This window comes from Notolabrus celidotus, chromosome 12 (assembly GCF_009762535.1).
Source record: "Notolabrus celidotus isolate fNotCel1 chromosome 12, fNotCel1.pri, whole genome shotgun sequence".
NCBI classification, from domain to species: Eukaryota; Metazoa; Chordata; class Actinopteri; order Labriformes; family Labridae; genus Notolabrus; species Notolabrus celidotus.
Genome location: NC_048283.1, coordinates 13,543,899 through 13,568,967, shown reverse-complemented (window position 1 = coordinate 13,568,967; position 25,069 = coordinate 13,543,899). Strand labels below are relative to the sequence as shown.

General features: G+C 40.0%; 2 protein-coding genes across 4 annotated transcripts in view; both read left to right on the top strand.

The window, feature by feature from the left end:
- The first annotated feature begins 969 nt into the window (after positions 1-969).
- lpcat3 (lysophosphatidylcholine acyltransferase 3) lies at positions 970-19,516 on the top strand. The gene is made up of 13 exons (XM_034697285.1): positions 970-1,132; positions 3,799-3,906; positions 7,185-7,291; positions 7,690-7,783; positions 8,016-8,053; positions 10,496-10,674; positions 10,829-10,937; positions 11,024-11,110; positions 11,364-11,527; positions 14,766-14,913; positions 15,249-15,404; positions 17,804-17,944; positions 18,029-19,516. Exons 1-12 carry the CDS (start codon positions 1,048-1,050, stop codon positions 17,918-17,920), a joined length of 1,392 nt encoding a protein of 463 aa, XP_034553176.1. The 5' UTR covers positions 970-1,047; the 3' UTR covers positions 17,921-17,944; positions 18,029-19,516.
- Positions 19,517-21,307: 1,791 nt separating this feature from the next.
- Positions 21,308-25,069, top strand: part of clstn3 (calsyntenin 3) — a 35,170-nt gene continuing 31,408 nt past the window's right edge. Inside the window, exons 1-3 of one of the 3 annotated variants that reach the window (XM_034697223.1) lie at positions 21,308-21,325; positions 21,714-21,797; positions 22,694-22,760. In XM_034697223.1, the coding sequence (XP_034553114.1) occupies positions 22,694-22,760 (67 nt within the window). In that variant the 5' untranslated portion in view covers positions 21,308-21,325; positions 21,714-21,797. Of the gene's footprint in view, positions 21,326-21,491; positions 21,798-22,693; positions 22,761-23,249; positions 23,364-25,069 lie in introns of those variants that run through there. The other 2 variants (XM_034697224.1, XM_034697225.1) reach the window with 2 other exon arrangements.

The following is a 25,069-nucleotide window of genomic DNA, read 5'->3' as shown; positions in this document are numbered from 1 at the left end:
CTTCAGGGCCACCGTAGTTGAGACCAGAGGATGTCCTAATATGTAAACCGTTACTCCGTTTGGTTTCTCTCCATCAAAACAAACTAAATGACCCCTCACTCAATCACTGCCGGATCACTTCCAGTATTTGGTACAATCCCTTTCGAACAAATTGAAATGTTGATTTGTTTCAGAAATGGTAAAAATGTTCCGTCATTTGTAAAATTGTCTCCAACTTTGTAAAAGTGTTTCATCTTTTGTAAATATGTTTAGTCCTTGGTAAAAGTTTTTTTTTGATTTTTTTTTATAAAATGTAAAAATGTTTTCCAAAGTGTAAATTTATTTCTTAAATGTAAATTTGTTTTGGCCTTGGTAAAAGTGTTTTTTTGATTTTGTAAATTTGTTTTATAAAATGTAAAAATGTTTTCCAAAATGTAAATTTGTTTTCCTAAATGTAAATTTGTTTTGGCCTAAGTAAAAGTGTTTTGCTAATGTAATTTTGTTTTATAAAATGTAAAAATGTTTTTTCCAAAATGTCAATCTGTCTCCAACTTTTTAAAAGTGTTTCATCTTTTGTCATTTAGTTTTGTCCTTTAGGGCCACCGTACAAATATCACAATGCAAACACATCAGATATCAGAAAATAATAATAATCTTTCAGTTTTAGAAACTAAATCTATTTTTTTAAAAAGAGTTTATATTCTAATAGCTCTCCACATGGGGGCACTCTTACGCCATAACAACAATAGTTTAATTTAAGGGTTACTATCTTGCACTAGTTAATTGGTTTCCCACATTTGTCCTAATGCTACAGAAGGCCTGCCTATCAGACAACACTCTGACTTCAGCGCCATAATGTGCACACCACCACTAATAAAAGTGTCCTAAGCATGTTGAGTCCGCTGAAGGGGAGGGGAGGTGGGGGGAGAACTACACCTTCAGACTTTGAAGGAGGCTGAACCGCAAAGCGAGGCCTTTAAAAAGCGGAGCGTACATGTGTGGATGTCTGCCGTGAGTCAGTGGAGTTCACTGAACCGTCGCGAATAGACGTTTCCGCCCACAAGAAAGATGGCGGCTCCCTTGCTGGAGAGTCTGTCGGAGTCCTTAGGTTCCCCGGAGCCAGCGGTTCGTCTCATATTATCTATTTTAATCGGTGAGTTTACTCTAACAAATAAGTTACAGGTTATTCTGATAGCCAGCTGAAATGGGAGCCATCCCGTTGACATGGTGGACTGCTCTTATAGCTGTGTGTAACTACTAAGTTCCCCTCACTGCTAACATTAGGTACTAACTGACACAGCTACAGGCTGTACAGGTTGTTTTGGACTACTATGTTGCTGTTATACCTTGGCTGAATAATTTAGCCCACTAAATCAATCACAGGCTTCCCTCAATCTGCTTATTATCTTCTTGAAAGCTTGTGAATTTAAGGCACACACACGTTAACGTTCAATCATTGTACGGTCCTTGTAAAACAACTAGTGGCACTGATCTGACAGGGTTTTTATGGTGCCACCCTCCTTTTGAAAGCATTTGCTGATTCATTACTGGACAATTAAACTAGCTTAGACATACATCAAGTCCGATAGGCAGGTCAAAATACATCCAAACATACCCTCTCCAGTTAGCAGAGATTGTGAAATATAGAGGATTAGCATGCTGGTATGATGAGAGTGGTGTTTTGTGGAATAATAGCCTCAATGTTGTTGGGGGGAGGGCTGTGCTTTGACAAGGAGATAGGGCACAGGCTGCCAAAATATGTCCCCCAACCCTCCATTTTCCACTCTGTTGAGTAGAGGGGAGACAAACACAAATAGTCCCTGGCAGGGTTAACATTTTTGAGCAAGGCCGCATTTTACTGCGGGGATTTCATTCAAGTGCAAAAGTTTGCCTGAAGTTACGACCTGCTGTTTGAATGTAGGTTTCAGAACAAGTGGGTCGAGGTGTGGGGGGGTGTGAGTGCGTGTGTATGGGGTGGGGGAGGACGCCCTCCATGCTGTCCTTTCTGAACTTTGTTCTGACACGTCAGTTTCTCTCTCTGTGTGTGTGTGTCGCCTCTCACTAACAATACAATAGTCATAATGTCGCCACTCACATCAGACTTTGGTAGGCTAATGCCTGAAACCCTTCACTCAGCCTGTTGCATGCTCTTCCACACAGTGTTGCTCAATGTGTGTTGCATAATGTTGTATGGTAAACTGCCTTACACAGCACCACTAGAGCCTGAAATAGCAAGTGGTTTTGTGTGTGTTAACCCTGCCATGATTTACACTTTCGTCACCAAACCGCTTTACTAGAATAACTACACAGCAATGTATTGTCTGTTTCAGACTCCAATGCAAATATTTGTTCAGAGTCTAGTCAAAGTACACCTATACTGTAATTTGCTCGACTGTGGCTCAGTGGGTAGAGTCGGACGTCTATCAATCGGAAGGTTGGTTCGATCCTAGCTGTAGCAGTCACATGCCGAAGTGTCCTTGAGCAAGACACTGAACCCAGAATTGCTGCCTCTGTCGTTAAGAGGTGTGTGAATGTGAATCAAATTAACTAACACTGATGGTCCCTCACTACATAGCAGCCTCTACCATCAGTGAGTGAATGGGTATGAATGGGTGAATGTGACGAGTAGTGTAAAAGCGCTTTGAGTGGTCAGAAAGACTAGAAAAGAGTTATATAAGTCCATTTACCAAATGTCCCCAAATCCAACCTCACCCAACATGTTTTAATGTGTTTTGTACTTTGGGAAGAAATTAAATGTATCTCCTCATTTCTTAAAAAAAAGATGCTCCAAAAAAGTAAGGCATTGCAAGCAAACATTACTTGACTGTCTGCTCATCTGAAAACACTTACCCTGTTAGAATAAAGTTGCATGAATGGACATTAACAGCAGCATACACGAGCATGTGGGCTTGATTCAAAATGTGCTTACAGTGGTCCTTTTCATTATTATGAATACAAGAGTTCATTTGCAAAAACAGATGACTCCGTTTTTATACATTTTCAAAAAACATTTCTTTTGATAAAGATTCCTAATAAAGTTACATTTTTAATATATCTCTGATTAGTAAAGTCATTTTGACTTAGTCAAAGCCACCCAACCTCAGTTGATTGATCATACCAAAAGCTAGTAATAGAAAAAATATGTTTTTTGAAACATTTTTTTAATTCAAAAGTGAGTTAACTGTTTTTTGCAAATGAACTATATTATCTTATGCTGTGTGATGCTTGTTTGTGTGTGTCTTTGTAGTAATGGACAAAATTGGGGGTTGATGGCAAAGAGGAGTTAAATACAATATCACACAGTTTGTCATTCATGGCACCATAAAAAAGGGATGAAAAAATAATAACTTATAAATGACTGTTGTTCATATTTGTCCAAGTGATGGTCATATGAAGTCAAACAGAAGGGTGAGAATATTGGCCTCACAGTCGACTTGTTGATCCATCAGTTGCTTCATAATGAAAACTCAATCGTCAGATCATAATCCAGGGATGTGTTTAATACAGAAAACAATCACTGATTATTTTTTGAGTCAAAAAGTGAATTAAGCAGACGTTTTACTAAAGGAACCATGATCTCTGGTGAGTCTTTGTCCTTTTCATGGTCCCACCTAAATCTGTTATCTTTCTCCTTGAGATGTCAGATTTGCAGCAACACCATTGGTGCTAAAGGCCCGCTCTGCTCCAGTCTGTTTTACAACAAGGTCAGAGTTGTTGATACCCGGTGGTGTCAACAGTTAGCCGGCTTAGCTGATATTAAGTCGCACACTGAAGCTCCTTTAACATTTAACCCTCCCTGTGTTTCTGCTTCTCCTGCAGGGTATCCCTGTGCTCTGGTGTACCGGCGGTTTTTGTTCTACCAACCTGCCACAGTCATACACTTGTTCCACACGCTCTCTGGACTGGCGTTAGCAGCATTCAACTTTGGTGAGATGAAGAGGGGGGTGAAAATACTGCAAATATGAATTTTCATGTTGCTGTTTAGAAAAGTTCATTTTTTTGATAATTTCTTAGTTCATTTTCTGTCTTTTCATATTTAAAGCTTCCCTGTTGTGTTTTCGTACACTGTTAACCACCAATACTTGTTTTGTATGTATCCTTGAGGTCTAACAAACATGCTGAATAATTTATCTTCCTCTTTCAGCTCTTGCAAAGTAATTTTTTAACATGCATTTCTGTATTGCTCTATTTATTTTGTGTGTATGTGACAAAAAATGGGGAAGCCAAACTGTCAGTCGTACCTTGAATGTACAACCCTGATTCCAGGAAAGTTGTGATGCTGTTTAAAATATTGATAAAAAATAGATTTAGATCAGTGACAACAATTCAACCCTATATTTAATTGAAAATTGTGCAAAGAAAACATATTAAATGTTCAAACTAGAAAATAATGTTCTATTGGTTATTTTAAAATCAACTACAGCAACACAATTCAGAACAGGTGCGACAGGGACAACCAATGAAAAAGTTGTTACGCTGAAAAAAGAACACCTGGAGGAACATCTCCAAATTAATACAGGTTTTTATGCAACAGGTTGTTAATGTGACTGGGTATACAAAACGTATTCCAGAGAGGCTGAGTCTCTCAGAAGGGAAGATGGGTTCACCACTCTGTCAGAGACTGTGCGAGCATATAGCTCAACAATTTCGGACTATGTTCCTCAGCGTTAAATTGCAAAGAATTTGTGGATTTTATCATCTACAGTACATAATGCCATTAAAATATTTAGAGAACCTTGAGAAATCTCTGTACAAAAGGGACAAGGCCAAAACCCCTCAGACACCGCTGCAATAAAAGCAGACATGACTGTAGTGGAAATCACTGCATGGGCTCAAAGTTGCTTCCAAAAACCACTGTCTGTGAACAAATCAATGCATCTGCACACACAGATTAAACCTGTACCATGTGAAGAGGAAACTGTATATTAACATGACCTAGAAACAGTGCACACTTAAATGCAAGCATCCCTGATGGTATGGGGAATGCATGGCATGGGGGGCTTAAACATCTAGGAAGACACTATGACTGCTGAGCCATACAGGTTTAAGATCAACATTGCTGCCGTTCAGACAATGCCAGTTTCTGGGAAGACCTTGCCAAACCACATTCTGCACATATCACAACAGCCTGGCTCAGTAGTTGAAGAGCCTGGATGCTAAACTGGCTTGCCTGCAGGCCTGACTCAGTAAACAGTAGGTGATTATGAAATGAAAAACAAACAAACAAAGGAGATCCCGAACTAATGAGTGGCTGAAATCCAACATCAACATCCAACATTTCACTTTTAAACTCTAGTAACTGGACCATTTTTGGTTCCTGAATGTCAACAGTGTTGTTAAAAGAAGAGGTGATGCAACACATTGGTAAACATGACCCTGCCTCAACTGTTTGAAACGTGTTGCTGGCAACAAATTGAAAATTCACATAAATATTTCATGAAGTAAGAAAAGGGTTTCAGTTTCAACCTTTGATGTGTTGTCTTTGCACCATTTTTAATCAAATCTAGGATTTCAAGGATTTAAATCATTTTTTGGAACTTATACATTTACAGTGAACATTAGCGGCTACTACAAACTCTGTCACTTGAATCCAATTCCGCAGCTTGAGCTAGCAGGGTTGGGATGAGGCCAATGTTCCCAGACCTAAACTAGGTTTTTTAAGTCCAAAAAGATTCACTGAGTCCAAAGCTCAATAAATTGGACCCCTCTGTCAGTATGCAGGTGTTAATGAATACATATTAAGAAAGATTAACAGTTCTCTGCCAGTGTTTGAATTTATATTTGATATCCTCGGCTTGGTTTAGGTTCATAATCATCTGACTTGAGTCCAAGTTGTAAGACATACATGCATCTCTCTTGTGCTGTAAAAATAATGTTTCCTGCTGCCGAGTAGATCTATTTAATTCAGTTATTCATCACTACATCACTCAGTGAAAATGTGTTTTTATTCTCAAACAATGTTAATAATTAAAAACTGTAAGGTCTTGTAGAACTGATAATCTGAAAGCTCTTCACATGTTCAGTGAGGAACATAATGGCTGCGGGTTTTCTCGAGGAAGACCAATGGCTTTTTCATATGCATGACTCATCAGCTATTGTTGAGTCATTTGTGGTTTGAGGAGGAAGTCACTGTTGCCCGTTTTAACTGTAGTTGGCAGCAGTATTGAAAGGTGGAGATTGAATCTAAAAGTCATTTATACACTTGGAGCCCAGACTCTCTTCCTGGTCAGCTAAATAGAAAGTACATTGAGGAATTTATTAGCTTCAACTAACATTTTATCTTCTTTCAGAAGTGATTAATCTGCTGATCCTTATTTATTTAGCTTGATGAATAGTTTGTTCCATAAATCTGAGACCATAATGAGAAAAGTTTAAAGCTTCAAGAGCAGAGGGTAATGATTTAAGATCGCAAGTTTTGCCTTAACAGAAATATACCAGAGCTCAAAAACAGAGAGAACAGTTAGATATTAGATCAACAGAAAACACATTTGAGATTGGGATTTTTTGGGGTTCTGACACTTTTGAATATGCACTGGGTCAAATTGACCCAGGAACATTATTGCTGTTTCAGAGAAACGAACATAGCAGGGCGGTTAAACAATTGCAAATTTATAACCTCAGCAGTGAAATAATCGCAAGTTAGCACACTGAAAAATTCCAATGTGTTTACATTGATGCTGAAACCACTGAGGCTTTAGCAGTTTCACCTTAAAGTTAGCATTGATCAATAAAACAAAACTAGTTTTTGAGTGTTCACCTTTAATCAACCCTTCAACACAGCTCAACAGTGAATATATAATGGCGTCAGTGATAAGTTTCCCTTTAAATAGGGCGAAGGAATGAGTAAAGTGGCGTCCTCTTGGTGAAATGTGGTCCTCTGGAGTGAAGTCAAACTAACATTGATCTCTCTTTCTTCTTTTTGTTCTGTTGTGGCTGCACTTGGATTTAACAGCAGGTCTGTTGCTTTATCTTTCTCCTTGTGGAATTCTTTTCTCTCCCCACCTTCTTTTGAAGCGTATTTCCGAGTGCTCATGCTCATGATGTTTCATGGATTTGCCTTGTTGCTCCCTTCTCCATCTCTGCCAATACTTGAAGTGTGGAGGGAAAATGCTGTTGTCATGTCCAGTCCTACAGGTCACACTTGACTGCACTCACCATCGACCCCCACCCCCCCCTCTCTCTGTTCGTCTCTCTCTCTCTCCCAGGCCCTCAGCTCTATCACTCTGCAGTATGCATCCTAGTTCAGTTCCTGATGCTGAGGCTCATGGGAAGGACGGTAACGACAGTCCTGTGCAGCTTTACCTTTCAAATGGTGAGCTATTGCACTCTTCTCTTATGTTTCCCTCTATGATCAGGCCTTCATGTTGTAGCTGCCCTCAGACTTTTACTGCAGTCGTTCTGGTACAGCCTGCACGGTCTAACATCAGATTCTTTCATCTGCATTCTTTCCTTTTAATTACCTGCCTACATACGCTATGTATTAAAATACACACAACATAGACCAGTAATTCTGTGATAATGTTGCATGCTTTTATCGCCCACACTTGAAGAGAATACAGTAATGAGACCGAGTTTTTAACAAAGAAAAATACCCACTTTGGATCTTAAACGCACCTCCTCGAGTTTGTTTTTGCCATTTCCTCATTTTCACTCTCAGCTCCTCCATCTCTCTCTTGTCGCACTCACACACAATTTTCTCTCTTGCTGCAGATTTACCTGCTGGCAGGTTATTACTACACAGCTACGGAGGAGTATGACATCAAATGGACCATGCCTCATTGTGTCCTCACACTCAAACTCGTTGGTGAGTTGATTTCAGCACTCCTCACGATCCTCTTTTCAGCCGAGCACGACTGTTTCATAAAAGCAGATGTGGTTTTGCTGTTGATGCAATACGCTCAGTCTAGTGAACGATTATCACCCTGATAAGCTGTTGACTCATCCTTTGCATGCTGTTAGATATTTATTGAAATGATCATGACTGTATTAGTCCACCTCACGTAGTGTCTGATAACCCTGTGTGTTCTGATTTGCAGGTTTGTCATTTGATTTCTATGACGGCGGAAAGGAACCTGTGAGTTGGCTGATTTGTCTTGTCTAAATTTGTCAATGTTGTCTGTTTCTGAATGTTCTGTTTGAGTGTTTCTTGTTGTTATCTCTGTTATTGTTCTTTCCGTCATTGCTCCACCTTTTTTCATTCTGTCCGTATGAAAAAAAACAAAGTACAGTTTCCAGTGCCCCACATACAGGGGTTACAGTCCTCGTCGCAGGGGTCGCCGGTTCAATTCCAGGCTGGTCGACCATTTCCTGCATATCTTCCCCCACTCTCTACTCCCCATATTTTTTTCTTCAGCTGTCCTAACAAATAATGGCAAAAAGGCCAAAAAATATGACTTAATAATAATAATAATAATAATAATAATAATAATAATATCTAGAAGTTTCAAGGTTAGACTATCAACACAAAATATGGTAACTGTGTACAAATGTGCAGCCAAAAAAAAACAACAGGTAAAGTCAGCTAAATTGACTGAATCTAGTCACTTCAGTGAATATGGCTGAAATGTGTGCTCCTCAACACAACAGTAGATCAAATAAAGAAGATATAGTAGAGGTGGTATTTATCCGTCTTATTTCATCTTCTGCTCAGAAACACTTTGAATAATAAGCCAGTTATTGTCTCAATAAATCAATTAACTGTTATGTGAAAAAATATTTAAAAAATTGAGGAAAGTGCCCCCTATAACTTCAGGTGTGAGTAATGTATTTAGACTGTTTATATCTATCATCAACTGTAACCATCATAGAAAAAAGGCAGAAATTCTCACCAACCAGAGTTTTGGATCTCTGCTCAATAATACTTCTTAACCTGTCATATGCCTATAAATTGACCTTCAATTTCCGCTCTGCAAACGCATGTGTGAAAGTTTCAGTGAAGAAAAGCGAAGGTAGGAAAAGCTGTCGTTGTGGAAACACAGTAATTACCATAAATCAGCTGTGTGTGGGAGAAAAATTGTGTTACTTTGACTCATACAACAGACCACAACATGTTGCACACCAAAACAAAGGTACTGTAAACACATCTTTTATTGCAAAACAAACACTCGTAGCTCAAGTCCAGCTGATGCTCCACGTGAGCGTGAAGCAGAGCTTCCTTCTGAACTCTAAACTTGATGACAATAAACCAAAACTGCAGGGGAAACTGCGGAAGTGATACAAACAACAGAAGTTCTCTATTGTGTGGAACTTTTACTTTTCCCCTCATTCTTCAATGAGTAAAATTATTTAAAACTCAACCTAGAAAGTGTAACAACATACACGATGGGGGACTTTATTGGGTTCATGCAGAAACGGATATATAAGTTATTTAACAGCTGGTCTCAGCAGTATTAAGCAACATTTCTCAGGGTTGAAGACTGCCTCAGTAAGGAGTATGCCTGCCATTGTTGAGTCACTGGCTTCACACGAGAAGCTTTTTTTTCTTTTAAAGGTACAGCGTATAGAAAAGGCAATATTTAGTGATATGTAATTGTCAGAGTATAGGCTGAAATGCTCTCTTACTCACTCTTCCCATTGGTGAGGCGGCAGTGGCCTTCAAGGGCAGAAAACAATGATCTTTTCTTTTGCGCATTACAACAACAACCACTTTCTTCTTCGTCCTTGTCTTCTTCATTTTCTTCTATGTTTTCACCCTCTTCTTCTTAGATTTTTTTCTTTAAATGTTGTTCTTCTTCTCTGCTTTCTTTTTCTTATTCTTTGCCTTTCAACTTTTGCATTTCTAGCGGCCACTCACTAAACACAAAAATGCACCCTCCTCCTCCTGGATTGTCCGTTATATCTTAGTAGAAAAATGGCATTGCAAGATGGCGGCCTGTTTGGATGGGAACCTGCTCCTTTTGTAGATATAAAATATAAGATTTAAGTACTAAAAACAAACAATTTTCCTATTCAGGTGATTATATACTAATTTAACTATAGTAATGAATGTTATATTCTATTTCTCCAGAGTTATGCTAAATGTAGCTAAATATTACACAGTGTACCTTTTTAATTGTTTGTTTAGGAGCTTCTCCTCTTCCATCCACTCTGTTTGATTCCTCTCTGCTACAGCAAGCATATTTCCAACAAACGTTATTTTTTCCTTCTGTCGCTTTATTTTATTTTATTCTAATTGGGTAAAACATGTTGCTTTTTTATTCGAATCGATCCTTTTATCTGTGTAGAAGCATCCAAATGTCCTCATTTGGTATTTTGTCTCTTTAATGAATACCAAAGGTCACTATTCAGGACAGAGTAATAGCCTGCAGTCATAAAAGAGTATCACTTGCCTGCATGTGGAGTTTGTGGTGAAACTGTTAAAAGAACCCTTTGTCAGGGAGCTTGTCAACATGCTTTTAAAATAGCCTCTCTGCCCTTTCTGTTCCCCTCCTCCTCTCCCTTCACCCTCCTTTTCTGTTCTCTCTTCCTCTTCTCCTCTTTTTTTTAATCTTTTCCTTTTCATATCTTCATACTGCAGGCCCAACTGAGTTCAGAGCAGAAGAGTGCAGCCCTGCCATCTGTGCCCTCTCTGCTCGAGGTGTGTGGCTTTTCTTACTTCTACGGAGGCTTCCTGGTGGGTCCCCAGTTTACACTTCGCAGCTACCAGAGACTGGTGGCAGGGGAGCTCACCGACTGCCCCGGAAAGCCTCCCAATAGGTGAGAGGATGAGAAAATGATGAGCCATGGAAAGCAAAATGAGCTGAATACTATCTTTATTACATCTCTGTGAAATAAATGTCAAAGCCCTGCAGTTCACATTATTATTGCCTCCCTCTTTCCTGTTCTCATTCTCTCTCTCTCTCTCTTTCAGTGTTGTACCGGCGATGAAGAGATTTGCTTTAGGTTTTCTCTGCCTGGTGATATATGCAATATTTAGTCCCTATTACTCTGATAGCTACTACTTAACAGATGAGTATGAGGTGAGAACCCAGTGTGCACAAAACTAATCACTGTTTCATGCTGTGTGTTTCCTTGTCTTACATGTGAATCTATGTCCCTCTTTCAGGCTCAACCTTTCTGGTATCGCTGTGTCTTCATTCTCCTGTGGGCAAAAGTCATCTTGTATAAATATGTCAGCTGTTGGCTTATAGCGGTAAGTCACCTCTTGATTTGCAAACATGCACACCACACTGATTTGTTTCCCGAATAGACCTCATTCATACAAAGCTTCATTTACATACAGCTTAACACTTTACACACCTTCACACTCACTCCTACACACATGATGGCACACCCTGATCATTCTAGGTTCATAGGTTCAGTCCCAGTTTATCAGGTTCTCTTGCTTCATGGTGTGATCTTGCGTAAGCACAGTGAATAAAATGACCTGTATTTGTGTGTTGCAGGAAGGTGTGTGTATATTATCTGGACTGGGCTATAACGGTTCAGTGAATGGTGAGCACCAGTGGGACGCCTGTGCCAACATGAAGGTGTGGCTGTTTGAAACCACGCCACTCTTTGGCGGAACCATCAGTTCCTTCAACATCAACACAAACGCCTGGGTTGCCAGGTCAGTGTGCAGCCTGAAATCTGTCCGCCCTCTGGCTTATAGTCAAAGCGGGGTGGTGGAAGTTAAATATTTACTTAGATGATAACACTGAAGCAGAGGGGATTACAGTTTAAATCCAATATGCATATGTGGCATTGCCTCACAAAGAGGGAGTTGCCTGGTTTTCCATTCAAAGGCCTCACCTCACAGTTTCACTTAACACCAGAGGAATCTTCACAAGGAGAGAGGGAGGAGGGAGGAGTTAAAAAGTTTGCAGTTTTTTCCGACAGGCAGGATGGTGTGACATCCCTTTTATTATGACCACAGTGTGCAAAGCAATTTATTGAACATACAGTTTATTACATGGTCCATTTCAGCTGAATGCATTAGCTTCCTGAGTTTATTTTCACTTTCTATTATCTAAAACTGCATGAGACACAGAGGCTGGAGGAGAGGGAGTGACCGCCTCCCAAAATGGAAAGTGCTTTTAAAATGCAGACCTCCACCAAGGCCAAAAGTCCACTTCAATATGAAAATTGAATCTGCAAGTGCAACCTCTTTATACATTTGGATATATTCAAAATTATAAGGCTTGACTCTACATATGGTTGTAGCTGAAATGTCCCCATCTACATGTGTTAATCATGTACGGCTGAATTGGAAATATGTCACAAAACACAGAAAACCATATGAGATCATTTATAAACTAAACTATATGATCATGTTTATGTGTACACATACCAGAAGCTTGGACTGATGTTACACCATGAACATGGCAGCCTTTTGTCAAAAACAGTGCTACAAATAGATGTAGAAATATTCCATCTCAATGGGAATAATGGGAGTAGTCCTATTGAGATGCAAAACATCTTTTACATGGGAGTCCAGTCCAGAGACCATAAATATGAAGGTAGTTCATGTAGTATGGGCTTATAAAGACAATATACCAACGCTCCATTCTTTAGCCAGAGTGTAACATTTTCAGAGAGGTTGAGGTCAAAAACTCAGTCTCCACCATTCATTTGAATGGGGCTGCAGTCAAACTTTAAAGAATAAATACACATAGTACGAACGTTTCTCACATCTGTATGCTGTGGTGATATGTAGTCATTATCTGACTGTTTTCTGTTCAAGGCCTCTTTTTTTCTGGAAAGTTTCTTTTTCATAATTATCAGAGGTTAAAAAACGGGGTTTTACTTCAGGGTTTACTTTGATTGACAGCTGCTGTAGAGGGAAACTCCATAGGATCTGGTGACGCTACACTGTAGGGTGGAGCTTGTTACTGTGGCAACACAGAAATGACTGTGGCAACACAGAAATTCCCTACTGTGCAGACTCTGGCTGCAGAAAAATGTACAAGATGGCAGCGCTCTGGGATGGGGTTTTTTTGGCTTCAAAACCGTTCAATGGGAAAAGGCGGAGCAACGCTGTCTGTTTTATTTACAGTCTATGCATAGGACACATTCAGTCATGTGATTTTCCAAATAAGAAACAGAAAAGCATCTTGAACTGCCCTCTTGGACCTGGAGAAGTACTTAACTCTAGTCTTGTTGGCATTTAATACGAATCGTAGTGTAAAAAGAGCAGCTTGTAGGTTGTTAATCTCACTTGCCAAAGAAGATGAAGAAGCATGTTATTGTATCAACTTTTTCATAAACTATTTATATAAATAATGAATAAAATGGGACCCAGTATAGACCCTTGTGAGACACCTTTTTGGTATTAAAAAACTGGAGGATAGGTCATTAACTTGGACACCCTGCCTCCCACCCTTCAGAAGCTGGACATTTGTGTTTGATTGTGAGCTGGATCTGCCATCAGCTGATCACTGATGATACAGTTTAGTCAATATTTCTGCTTCTTCTTCCTGAGTCAGATCTGCACCATTTTTTTCCTCCAATTCTCCTCCCTTCCACCTTTTTTTCCAATGAAAATCAGGTCAGTTGTTTATTTTTCTCATAATCCTGCTGACAAACAGACAAACAAAGAGCCCAGGGAAACACAACAGCCTTGGCAGAAAAGAAATCACTCTACAAGGAACTGATATGATAAATGGAAATGATACTCACAAGGCTGCCCTTGTCGGTCAGTTTGCACTGTGTTGCTGGCTAAAGGAGGAGGTTCTGCCCTCTGTAGATACAATACAGACGTGACACTTGAAATGCTCTCATTGTTTGACCTACAAAGAGGAATCTATTTATAGTCACATATGCAGCACTTCTAATACTCTTGGTACACATTTAAGCAGTTTAACATTAAACGGGTTAAGTTTGATACTGTATTTGTAGCCGCTCTCCTCCTCTGGCAGACTGGCAGCTTTGTAGAATAATAAACATGCATGCTTTTATGTGAGGTCTTTAAATTCATATAATATACAGCTCCAGTTTGAATGTGCAGGTTTGACTAATTGGTATGATGGGGTTCATTGTTTGATATATGGAGAGGCTCCTTAAGGGGGTCACTGTGCTTCAAACAAGATACTTTGTATGGAGTGTGGTGTGAAGTACTGTTTATAGCCGTTCCAAATGGCCACATTCAAAGGCAGCATGAAAAGTCAGCCGTCAGCAATAAGTTGTACAATTTACAGTCTGTCCTCGAAGGCATCCACAGCGATGCTGCTGCTGCTGCTGAAGCATGAAAAAGAGAGATCTTGAGAGAGAAGTTCAAATGCTGCACGCTTTCTCACCTTTGCACACGGATAGTTGTTAAGAATGTGCTCGTCAGATTGTGTAAGATACCCCTCCACCCGCCCCAAAATTCAAGATCAGAAATGTGTGTGTGTTTGTCTGATGGGTGCCTTTAATGATCTTACAAACGCGTTTGTTTGAAGGCCATGGGCAATGTTTTTATAACAGCAGTACGTCGTGTTCTTATTTGTCTGACCCTGCTCTCGACAGCTAATAGTGCTGCTTGTCACGATTGTGCTGTGAGGGGAGAAAAAACAAACAACAAACACAGGTTCCAGGAGTGAAAACATAATTTGTTTGCACTTGTTTAACATATAATGAAACAAAGAACGACACCTGGCTCTGCTTTGAATTGATAGGTATCCTTGCTGAAGATGTAAAGTTGTTGCAATGTTTTAATATAACCTCAGTTGCTATGCAACATCAACTTCCAGGTATGCGAGTGCTGACCATGTAGGCAGTGATAGTGGATGCATTAAGCACTCCTGACTGCACTCGTCCAGATCTTTCAAAATAAAAGGGATTGTTCAAATTTAGTAACTTTTTCTTTTTCTTTTTTTTTTTTTTCACAGACATGTTTTCAAACGGTTAAAGTTCCTCGGCAACAAGACCCTGTCTCACGTGACCACGCTCCTCTTTCTGACGATCTGGCACGGTCTCCACTCGGGCTACATCCTGTGCTTCTCCATGGAGTTCTTCATCATCACTGTGGAGAGACAGGTACACTCCAGACGAGTTCATTACTTAGGGATAGATAACCTGGGATGATAATGAGCAGGAAGCTCGACCAGTATGGGAGATTATTTCATTAGATGATCAATTTGTTGTTTACCTTTTTTTGTTTCAATCTTATTTTCTCAATAAAATTTACACTTGCTCTGAGACTGCATCACATAAACCTGGTGTTTACTTTTTATCAAGAGACTGACTCTTCTTATTACTATTGATCAAATGCACCTCTCTGCTGAATGAACCTGTAATTAAATATTGACTAAAGTCGCCATTTGTATTGTATTATTGATATCTAACCATTGTGGAATATGTGTGTGACACAGGCCCTGGCACTGGTGAGGGACAGCCCCTTGCTGTCAAAGCTGGCCAACAGTGCACTGTACCCTCTCATCTATGTGGCCCAGCAGTTTTTCCATTGGCTCTTCATGGGCTACCCCTTAGTGCCGTTCTGCCTCTTCGCCTATGACAAGTGGCTCAAGGTAACTCGCAGAAACTACACAGGACTTAAGATGAATAATGTTTGATCTCACTTTAAAATGTTCAACTGAAGGTTTATGCAACAGGGAAGAAAACCCAATTGCAGACATATTAGTTTGAATAACCAGGCATTCAGACTCAAAACAAAACTGGGTTATGATAACACCATGCTGTTGTGGTATGCTGAAAAATACAATCTAAGGGCCTGTTTCACCAATTTTTCATCATGATCCTCAATTTGAAATGCAAGATCATTATCTAATCTCTCTTCTTTTTGCAACGTATCCAAACAAACACACAACAGCATGCAAGAAATGTCGCAGCAGTTTGCAAATGATCATAAATGATGATAATTTATGAAACACGATGCTCCCTTCATACATGATTTGTGATCTGAGTTATTTTAACGCCAAGTAACCTCCGTACAAACACGCCTCAGGAGGGTTGGTGCCAGTGATAGAAGCTTTATCAGATCCCGAAGTGCTGCACAGCTGTTTATCATACTGTGAGACCGAATTTTACTTTTCTGCGGTGTTATCCGTTTGCCTATCATTTCGTCATGTCAGATCAAGTCTTTATTTATATAGCGTGAATTACAAATTTGCCTCAGTAGGTTTCGCAATCTGTACAGCAGACAACAACCTTGTTTCATATCGGACAAAAAATCACCCCAAAAAATCTGTAAAGGGAGAAAAAATCAAAGAAACTTGAAGAAAAGAGAGAGGTCTGTAGAGATTCAACCATGTCAGTATGCAGAATTAACTGAACTAGAAATGGTAAAATTACAATTATTGCAACTTTACACTTTTTGAACCCCGAGAACAGTAATCAGGAGAAATACAGTGTTCATGTTATAAAGTGTTGATTCTTGATTCTGATTAGTCAAAGCCCCCTATCAAGAGTTATAATTCTGAGTAGCAAAGGTGGCGCTAAGGACAGCCTGATCACACATGTCAAATCCATCCACGAAAAGGAGTTATGGCACATCTAGTGAAGTGTTTGTGATTTCACCTCTTCCTGTTGACATTCTGACATAAACAAAACCCTCCATAAACTACAACTGGTTCAAAATTCAGCCGCCCGTATCATCACACGCACCGCCTCCATCCACCACACCACACCCATCCTACAACTCAAAACTCATCTGTTTAAACTACTCCATCTGACCACAACTCCATTGTCCATTCACTTAAAACTTTTTAAATTGTATTTTATTTACTGTTTGTTATTTAAACTCTGTTTGTTTTAATGTTGTAAGGTGACCTTGAGTGTCAAGAAAGGCGGCTATAAATAAAATGCATTAATATTATTATGTTACTTTCTGATAGCATTGGGAGACAACATACAGGACATTTTTAATATTACTCTTAATATTTAATATAATTTATTTGGAGAGCACTGAACTTTGGATTCGTGGTTAAAGGCTGAGCAGACAACAGCAGATACAAGAAGGTGAGAAGCAGTAGAATAGGGCTGAAATTAACTAGGGATGTTAAAACACACAAAGAGCTGAGCCAAAGAGTGTTGACCAAATTGAAGAAAACAGACATGAAGTAACCACAAACCATGACAGAGTGTGGGCTTTGGTAGTGTTACGAGACCGGTTGAGTGAGAAGGAAAGTGCTGACAGTAAAGTAACAGGACAGAGCACCTTTTATTTTCTGCATCCTTTAAAAAATGCCAACAGAATTACGCTAATGTTTCAATAGGGTCTTGTCTCACCCTGTCAGGATGTCTATTTCGTCTGCCAGATATCACATTACCATTCCCTGAGTCGAGTGGGTAAAATGAGACGATTTTGTGTCGGTTTTTTTTCACCCTACAAATATGTTGTCTGTCTGCACACTGCAGTCAAATAATATTTCCAGAGAAAGCCAGCAACACAAAGGAGACATATAAAAAAATAAAATAAAAAAAAAGCAGGAAGTGGAATTCATACACTGCGGTGGCGATGACAAGGGATTATGTGTCAGGTTTGCAGAGAGTAACAGGGTCAGGTGAACGACAAAGGTGGGAAACTGTTCACAGCTGCTGCACAGTGGTGTTGTGTTGTTCACAAAGGATTGTTCAGGAGGGCAAGTCTTGTGAGTGAACAGCTGAACAGAATCACCTCCTTGAATGATGTGTTCATGTCTTGTGTCAGTTGAGCTTTGAGGCAAAGAAAGTGAAGTTATCCAAAGACACAGACCACAGGCTTATCAATATTAAATGACTGTTCTCAGGTCACTAGTTAGCCAGCTTAACACAACATGCAGCACTTATTTCTGATCCATAAGTAGAACTGATCATTAAAAGCTCTTTTAATGTTACTGATCTAAGGATTCAGCACACTGACAAAGCAGGTGTTGTAAATTGAGACATGTAAGCCAGAGTTTGAATTTGACTGTTCTTTGTTTTTCAGGTGTATTCGTCCATCTATTTCTGCGGTCATGTATTCTTCCTCGTAGCCTTTTTAATAATGCCATACCTCCGGAAGGCACTGGTGCCTAAGAAAGAACGGAGCCAGAAGGAGGATTAAACTTTAGTACTCAGACCTTGCATGGTAAGCAGGTGCTTGTGTTTTTAAATGTTGTATCAGTCTGTTTATGTTTAAATGAATGTTTAACATATCTGTGTGTCCCTGCAGGTCTGTCTAAGGCTGAATATCCACTGAAGGGAACTGTGACTTTCAAGGAGCAGAATGGAAAATATTTTAAGGCCTTTAGTAATATATATACATGTCCATGTAAAAATAAATTTCTATATATTTTTGTGTTTTAAACGGGAGGGTGTTTGTAAAAACATTTTGAGAAATGTTTACAGGAAACGACCATCGTGCCACATGGGGTAATTGTGAGCCAATCAGGGGTGATTTCCTGTTTTGTTCGTTTTTCTGTTTCTTTTTTTTAAAAGAAATGTTGGACTTGGAGAACCTGAGAGACTTACATGCTGTCGAGACAGAATTGCACTCACCAGTCACGGGTTCAGAGTCTGTCATTGGCTCCAATGTGTTAAATTTTTGTTTGTTCGTTTGTTTCATGTCTGACATTATCTCACATTAAGCACCCACATGTTAACAGCAGCTAAAGTTTTCACAGGAGGTTAAAGCACAGCTCCAGCCCATGTGGCACTTTCTGATGTAATAATACGAAAGGCAACAGCTTTCTGCACAACACGGAGAATAATGATGATAATAATAGTAATCAAAGGGGTCTTGAAAATGGCTGCCGGTGGTTATACAAGCACTGTAAATCACACACTGAACACTAACTCCCGAGTCAAAATGGCCTTGTATTAATGAATGTTTTTATAGTACTTTTGTTTTGGTTTTAATTTGATTTGTGATGAAAAAAGACTTGATTTTATAAAGTTTTAATGGCTTTTATGAAAAAGAACATTTTGTAGCTTTGGATAAGATTTCATGAATGACTTTGCATTGTTCTCCTGCCTTTTTCCTCGTTGATGTTTCTGTTTTTTGTACCTTCTCAATCCCCTTTCAGCTTTGACATACACAGATGTGACAGTGGGTAACTGAATGAGGAAAACATGGGAACTGCACAACAATTTAGCCAAAAGAGTAATTCTGGTTCATTATATATTCACTTTAATCTGTAAACATTGGGCTGTTTTTGAATCGAGGAATCATTTTGAACTGGAAGCAACCAAACAAACCAAACAACTGCCTGAGAGAAAATACACTTCTGTGTTTCACCTGCGGCCTGTTCTTCGTTTTTTTTTCTAACAGCAGGCGATGATTTAAAAAAGCGTGAAGCAAAAGCATCCCATCCCACCTCGGGAATGCCTCTTATACTTTGTTTAATTGATTTATTTCTCAGGCGGAGGCTGGATTGTCTGATCCATGTTATGCTAAAGAAAGTCCTCTTAACACACACATGGAGAGGACAGACCTCACTGTAGCAGCAGCCCTGATTTTTGGTGATATTTATACATGACATGGTGATTACTAATTGATGTGAATTGCTATTTCAAGAGACAACTTTTTGCCTTATTCCTACCAAATGTACAAAGGAAAAGAGAACTTGGAATAGTGACAAATTTGTGTTGGGGATAGGGGAGGGGGTGCTTTTTCAAAATAATTTTTATAATGTTCATTAAAATGCTGCATTTCAAGTGAGAAGGCCTGTGTGTAGTCATTGTGTAAGTGTTAATGTCCCAGGAGTCTGCCACGAGCTCTGTAGGGCAAAAAGGCAAGAGTACCCTACTGCAGGCAAGATGGCGCCGCCACAACATCCACACCGGAAGTCCATACCGGAAGTCCATACCGGAAGTTACAAAGCTAAAAACGTTGCAATAACACCCAAACCGGAAGTCCATACCGAAAGTTACAAAAATAAAAGCCTTGAAAAACAGGAACGTGAACGCAAAATAAAAGCCTTCAAAAACACGTAGGTTTACGCGTAATTCTATGAACTTTTTGGCACTTACATTTTAATCGTATCAGTATTATTGACTAGTTGATTGACTCCAAAAGTGTATAGGCTGTTGAGAATTTACTGTTTTGAGAAGTTACTTAGAAGCCTGCACGAATCACTAAGTTATAGTGTTAACGTCTCAGCCATGCACAGCCTTTTGTTCCGAGTGTGTGTTGAAATACTTAAAGCTGATTATGATGCTGCCGTGATGACATCTGCATATGCCTCTCTTGTTTTGTCTGGGTCATATGCTATTTTATGTTGTGTTAGCCTGACTGTACCTCAGTACAGTTCGCTGTAGTGTTTGTTCCAAATTACCTTGCATGCTGTCTGCCTATGTGATCACATGTATAGATTAATGAATGAATGAAATACAGATCCAGAGTAGATCCACAGTCACGAGGGAAGAGCAGAATGTTATCTATGGTGCAGGGGCGAGTGGAGGAGGAAAATGTAGAGGTGTGTGGTGACTGTTTCTTTTTTAACATAATTTGTAACACGTTACAATGACACAGTGACAGGGGTGTTCATTAACCACAAGAACAAACGGAGGGAATGGTTTCTCCTTCTATTTTGAGACATTAGATGGGCGTAAACACTCTGAGCTTGTCAAACAGTTTTATTCAGATTGAATGCTTGATGCATGTACACCAATGTCTTAACAAGATCACTTTATTTGGCGTCCATGAAAACATTGAAGTTGGAACCTTCAATTAGAATGACTAGAAAAACTGCAAATGTATACATAGCTACTGTTTCTTTCCATCCAACCCCTACTTGAAATGTAGAATTATACTTTATTTTATGTTCTTTTAATGTTATATGTATGATGTCTTAACCCTTTTGTATTGATAATGTTGTACTTGAAAATGAACAATGCACTTTTGCTATTACAAACTCCAAATCAACATAAAATATTAGGACTAAAATATTTCAACTTGAGGCACCACTGTCAGCCACTGATGATAGATGTACAGTACACATTTCTGGGGAGCCTCTGTTGTTTTTGTGGTGAATATAGATCTCTGTGTACAGCTTGAGTGTATTTTCCCTCTTACTTACAGTCTTTTCCTTCTCATCCCCTCCCCCCACACACACTAACACTCTACATTATTCTGTTCTTCATACACAGCGGGATCTCTCTCACTCACTCTCTCTATCACAATTAGCTTTCTGCTAATTGATTTAGCAGCGACAGACTAATGCAATCAATACGCTACACGAAGAAGAAACTTCCAGTTCGAAGCATCCGGCATTGGGTAGAGAGGGGGTTAAAGAATCACTTCCGGTATGGACTTCCGGTATGGACTTCCGGTGTGGATGTTGTGGCGGCGCCATCTTGCCTGCAGTAGGGTGCCTCTCCAAAAAGGGGGCGATATGACGTCATTTTGCAGTCCCGTTTACGGGCAGTAGGAATTTATAATAAAAAAAAGTTAAAAAACACGAAATGGGGAGGAAGAGGATAGAATGTGTCACTTAAAAAAAGCAAGAGTCCAGAGCTGGAAAGAAAGGTGATAACGACATGAATTGCTGTGCTGGGGTCTGAGTCACTCTCAATGTGCGTTCAACAGCAAAAAACAGAGAGAGGGAGAGAGAGAGAGAGAGAGAGAGAGTGAGAGAGCGGAGAAGGACGCAGTGTGGGCGGGTTAAGAAACGCCGAGAGAGGGAGGGGACGCCAGCGTAATATTCCCACCGTTTTTTCTCCCTCCGTGAACAGCCGAAAAAACAAGGGCATCCATCGCTCTCTCCATCTTCCTCTCATCTCCTCCGTCAGCCTGAAACACTTCCCCCCCCTTTTTTTTCCTACTGTGTTTGTAAAAGAGCATTCCGCGCGTGTGAGTGCGTGTGTGTGCGCGTGTGTGTCCTCCTCTCTACCTGGAAGGTTTGTTTTTTACGCAGGGGGGGAATCACCGAGCCGAGAGAGGCGGATGCTGCGAGCGTAGAGGCTGGGTACCAACCAGGAGTATCACCGCACTCAACACGGTAATGTCAAAACCTTCTCCGGCTATAACCTTCATTTCTGTCCTTCCTCTCTCTCCCTCTCTCTCTCTCTCTCCCCTTCTCTTTGCTCCTGAAGCAGCTCTCTAACACGACCACAGGCGGCCATGGAGCCCAGGCTGGTTAAATGTGTGTCAGCAGCAGCCTGATTATTGTCGCATAGCATGTTTCTGTGTGTAGCCTGAACAACCTGTGCACTAGATTGAGCCTTCTGTTTTTATATCCCCTCTCATTTTGAAAGTCTTTACCAGTTGCCCATCAAGGACTGCTGCAATGTAAGAGGCTTTTAATGTCATGAGAGCTGATAACGAAAAACCTCCCCAAGGACTCATTTTTCAGTTGTGGTCACAGGAAAACAGCTGCTGCATTTCCTTTTTTTAACCTTAAAACACGGGGAAACACCCACACAGTGAAAGGCAAAAGCTATCACAGTGTCACACTCACGTCCAGGTGTGTGTGTGTGTGTGTGTGTGTGTGTGTGTGTGTGTGTGTGTGTGTGTGTGTATATGTGTGTGTGTGTGTGTGTGTGCGCGTGTGTGCGTCTCAGATCTGCATCCGCAAGAAAGCTGGGATTTTTAAGGAAAGCCAGAAAGCAGCATTATGGTGAAACATTATTCATGCAACTCAACATTCACCTCACTGTGCTGGGCTTTATCTTACCTATGGAGATGTTACACGCGTGACACATGTTTTACTGCACAAACACTACAAAGTAAAAAAAACAAAAACCTAGTCTGTGCACCATCTGATAGGCCTGACCTGTCTCTCTCTCTCGGTCTTGCCACTGTACCTGCCTCTTCCAGTGCTGATGAGTTGTTAATGCATGTACTCACCCCACCCTGTTGTCCCCCTCTACCTCTACCTCTCCTTTCCTCCCTCAGATGGACAGAATGAATTTTCTCTCCTTCTTCCTCCTTTGCTTGACTTCAGTTGCCAGTGGCAACAAAGGTCAGTTCCTCATCCTTTTGACTGTCAAATGTAAAGTGTTGAGATGATGTTTGGGGCACGTACAGTAGTCCTGCCAAGGTACTCAGATGGGACCATGGCTGTTGTTAGCCCCTAAATGTACCTCACAACTTCATTGCTATGACTAGATTCACATTCTTCATTACAAAATCATTACAATTGATGTGACAGAAGAACATGTTGGTACATTTTGCGTCTCGTGACCCAGTGTGCATGTGCCTGTTTTGTCGCACAGGGAAGATGATAAATCTGTTTCCTCCTCTGTAGCAGATTTATCATCCAGGATAACCACGACTCTGATTCAACATCATTGTTCCAATGATTACCACGCCGGGGAAGGAGAATGAAGCAGACAGCGAGGAGGGAGAGTGTCAGGGGAGGTGGAGGTGGAGAGAAGGACGAGGAGATTGAGGGAGAGATGTAGTGTCAGGAGAAACAGAGAGAAAGAGAGAGAGAGACAGAGAGAGAGAGAGAGCAAGAGCAAGACGTGAGGAGAGACAGAGGAGAAGGAGCCGTGACAGGAGAAGAGAGGACAAGGCTGAAAAGACGCAGAAAGGGAGAAGGAGGTGGTGGTGGTGAGATCAGGTGACACGAGGGGGAAAAAGGAAACGATACTGGAGCGTCTCTCTGTGTGTGTGTGTGTACATATATACATATGTGTGTGTGTGTGTGTGTGTGTGAGTGTGTGTGTGTGTGTAAGGGAGACAGACAAGGAGGAAGGGTGGGGGAGTGTTATGGAGCGATAGAGTGACAGAGGGAGGAAGAGTGCCAGCAGAGACGGAGAGAGAGATGGAATGGGATGCCTCTCAATCTGTAATCCTGGGTGTAATCCAGGGGCCTGATGCTCAGATTAATGCTATATAGCAAAGAGGGAGGGAGGGAGGAAGGGGGGGGGGGGAGATCAGCTGAGGGGACAGAGGGCAATAGATAAATTACCAAAAAAGAGACATGACAGGGGAGCGTAGTAGAAGAGGAGGAGGAGGAGACAGTGTCTGTCTGGACCTTTAGAGGGGAGGATAAATATCTCTGATGAGGTCTGGGTATTGAACATCAACACTAGAAGGCACTGATGAAAGCACAGTGCATCAAAAACCATGTGGAACGCAGGTTAAGATTTAATTATTTATTTAAGATTCCTCAGAATTTAAACATTTTCATCCTGGCTGCTTGTGTTTGGAAATGAACACAGAATAATAATTTGAGCTTGTTTGTTGAATTAAAAATGAGTGATGGAATTTATATTATTTTACTCTGAGGGCTAGAGCTGCAACAAAAGATAACCGCCATTTTGGAATAATCTGCTGGTTATTTCCTCAATCTAAGGTCGATGAAAGTCAGACAGCACTAAAAAACATCCGAAACAGTTTAAAGAGCTCGGTTTCTGTCGCTAGATTTCCTCTGTTTGGATGACAAACGCTACATCAGTCAGATGTGTTCTATTTTTTAAGCATATTAGACAAAAAAAATGCATATTTCCAATGATCAAAAAAGTCACATTTTTAATTCACTGTCAGTCTATATAATTAAGCATTGACTTGTCCTTTCAGTAGCAACAATTGATGCACATGAAACTATCTCAAAAGATGTTACATTATCAGATTTTATTGTGAATTATCATGAGCAAAATGTGCTTAAAATGAAACGAAACAACCCAATTCCGCTGCAGCTAGTCCTCAGCAGGCCTTTAACCCTCCTGTTATGTTCCTTTCTCAGGAACAGCAATAAAGTTCCTGGGTCAATTTGACCCGGGGCATATTCAATTATCCAAAAGTGTCAGAACCCCAAAAAATCCAATACATGTTTTTTAAAATCAGATTTTTAACTCCATTACTAACCATTTAAATCAAGATTTATTGCAATGGTATTCTAATCCTCACAAATCATGGTTCAATGAGGATAACTCACTCGTTTTTCATTAAAATCAATGTTAAAACTTTTTTAAATGTACATTTGAAAGACCTAAATATAAATACAATAGTTTTACATGATATAGATTTTATTTTTTTATTTTACATTTTGAATTGTATTTTTTTCTGAAGTGGTGTTGATAAATTAACACCACCCCCCTTCTGTCACATGCAGATTTTTATGCTGCATTTAGCAGGTTTGGAAGGCATATATTGCCTAAAATAGATTTTAAAAAGGGTCAGTTTGACCCACAACATAACAGGAGGGTTAAAAAAGTAATATATGAAATATTTGATAGCTGTTACTGATGAATTACTGTGTTTGCAGCATTTTAATGAAACTGGTTGAGAATCATTGTATCCAGTAGTACTTAAATCTGTTAA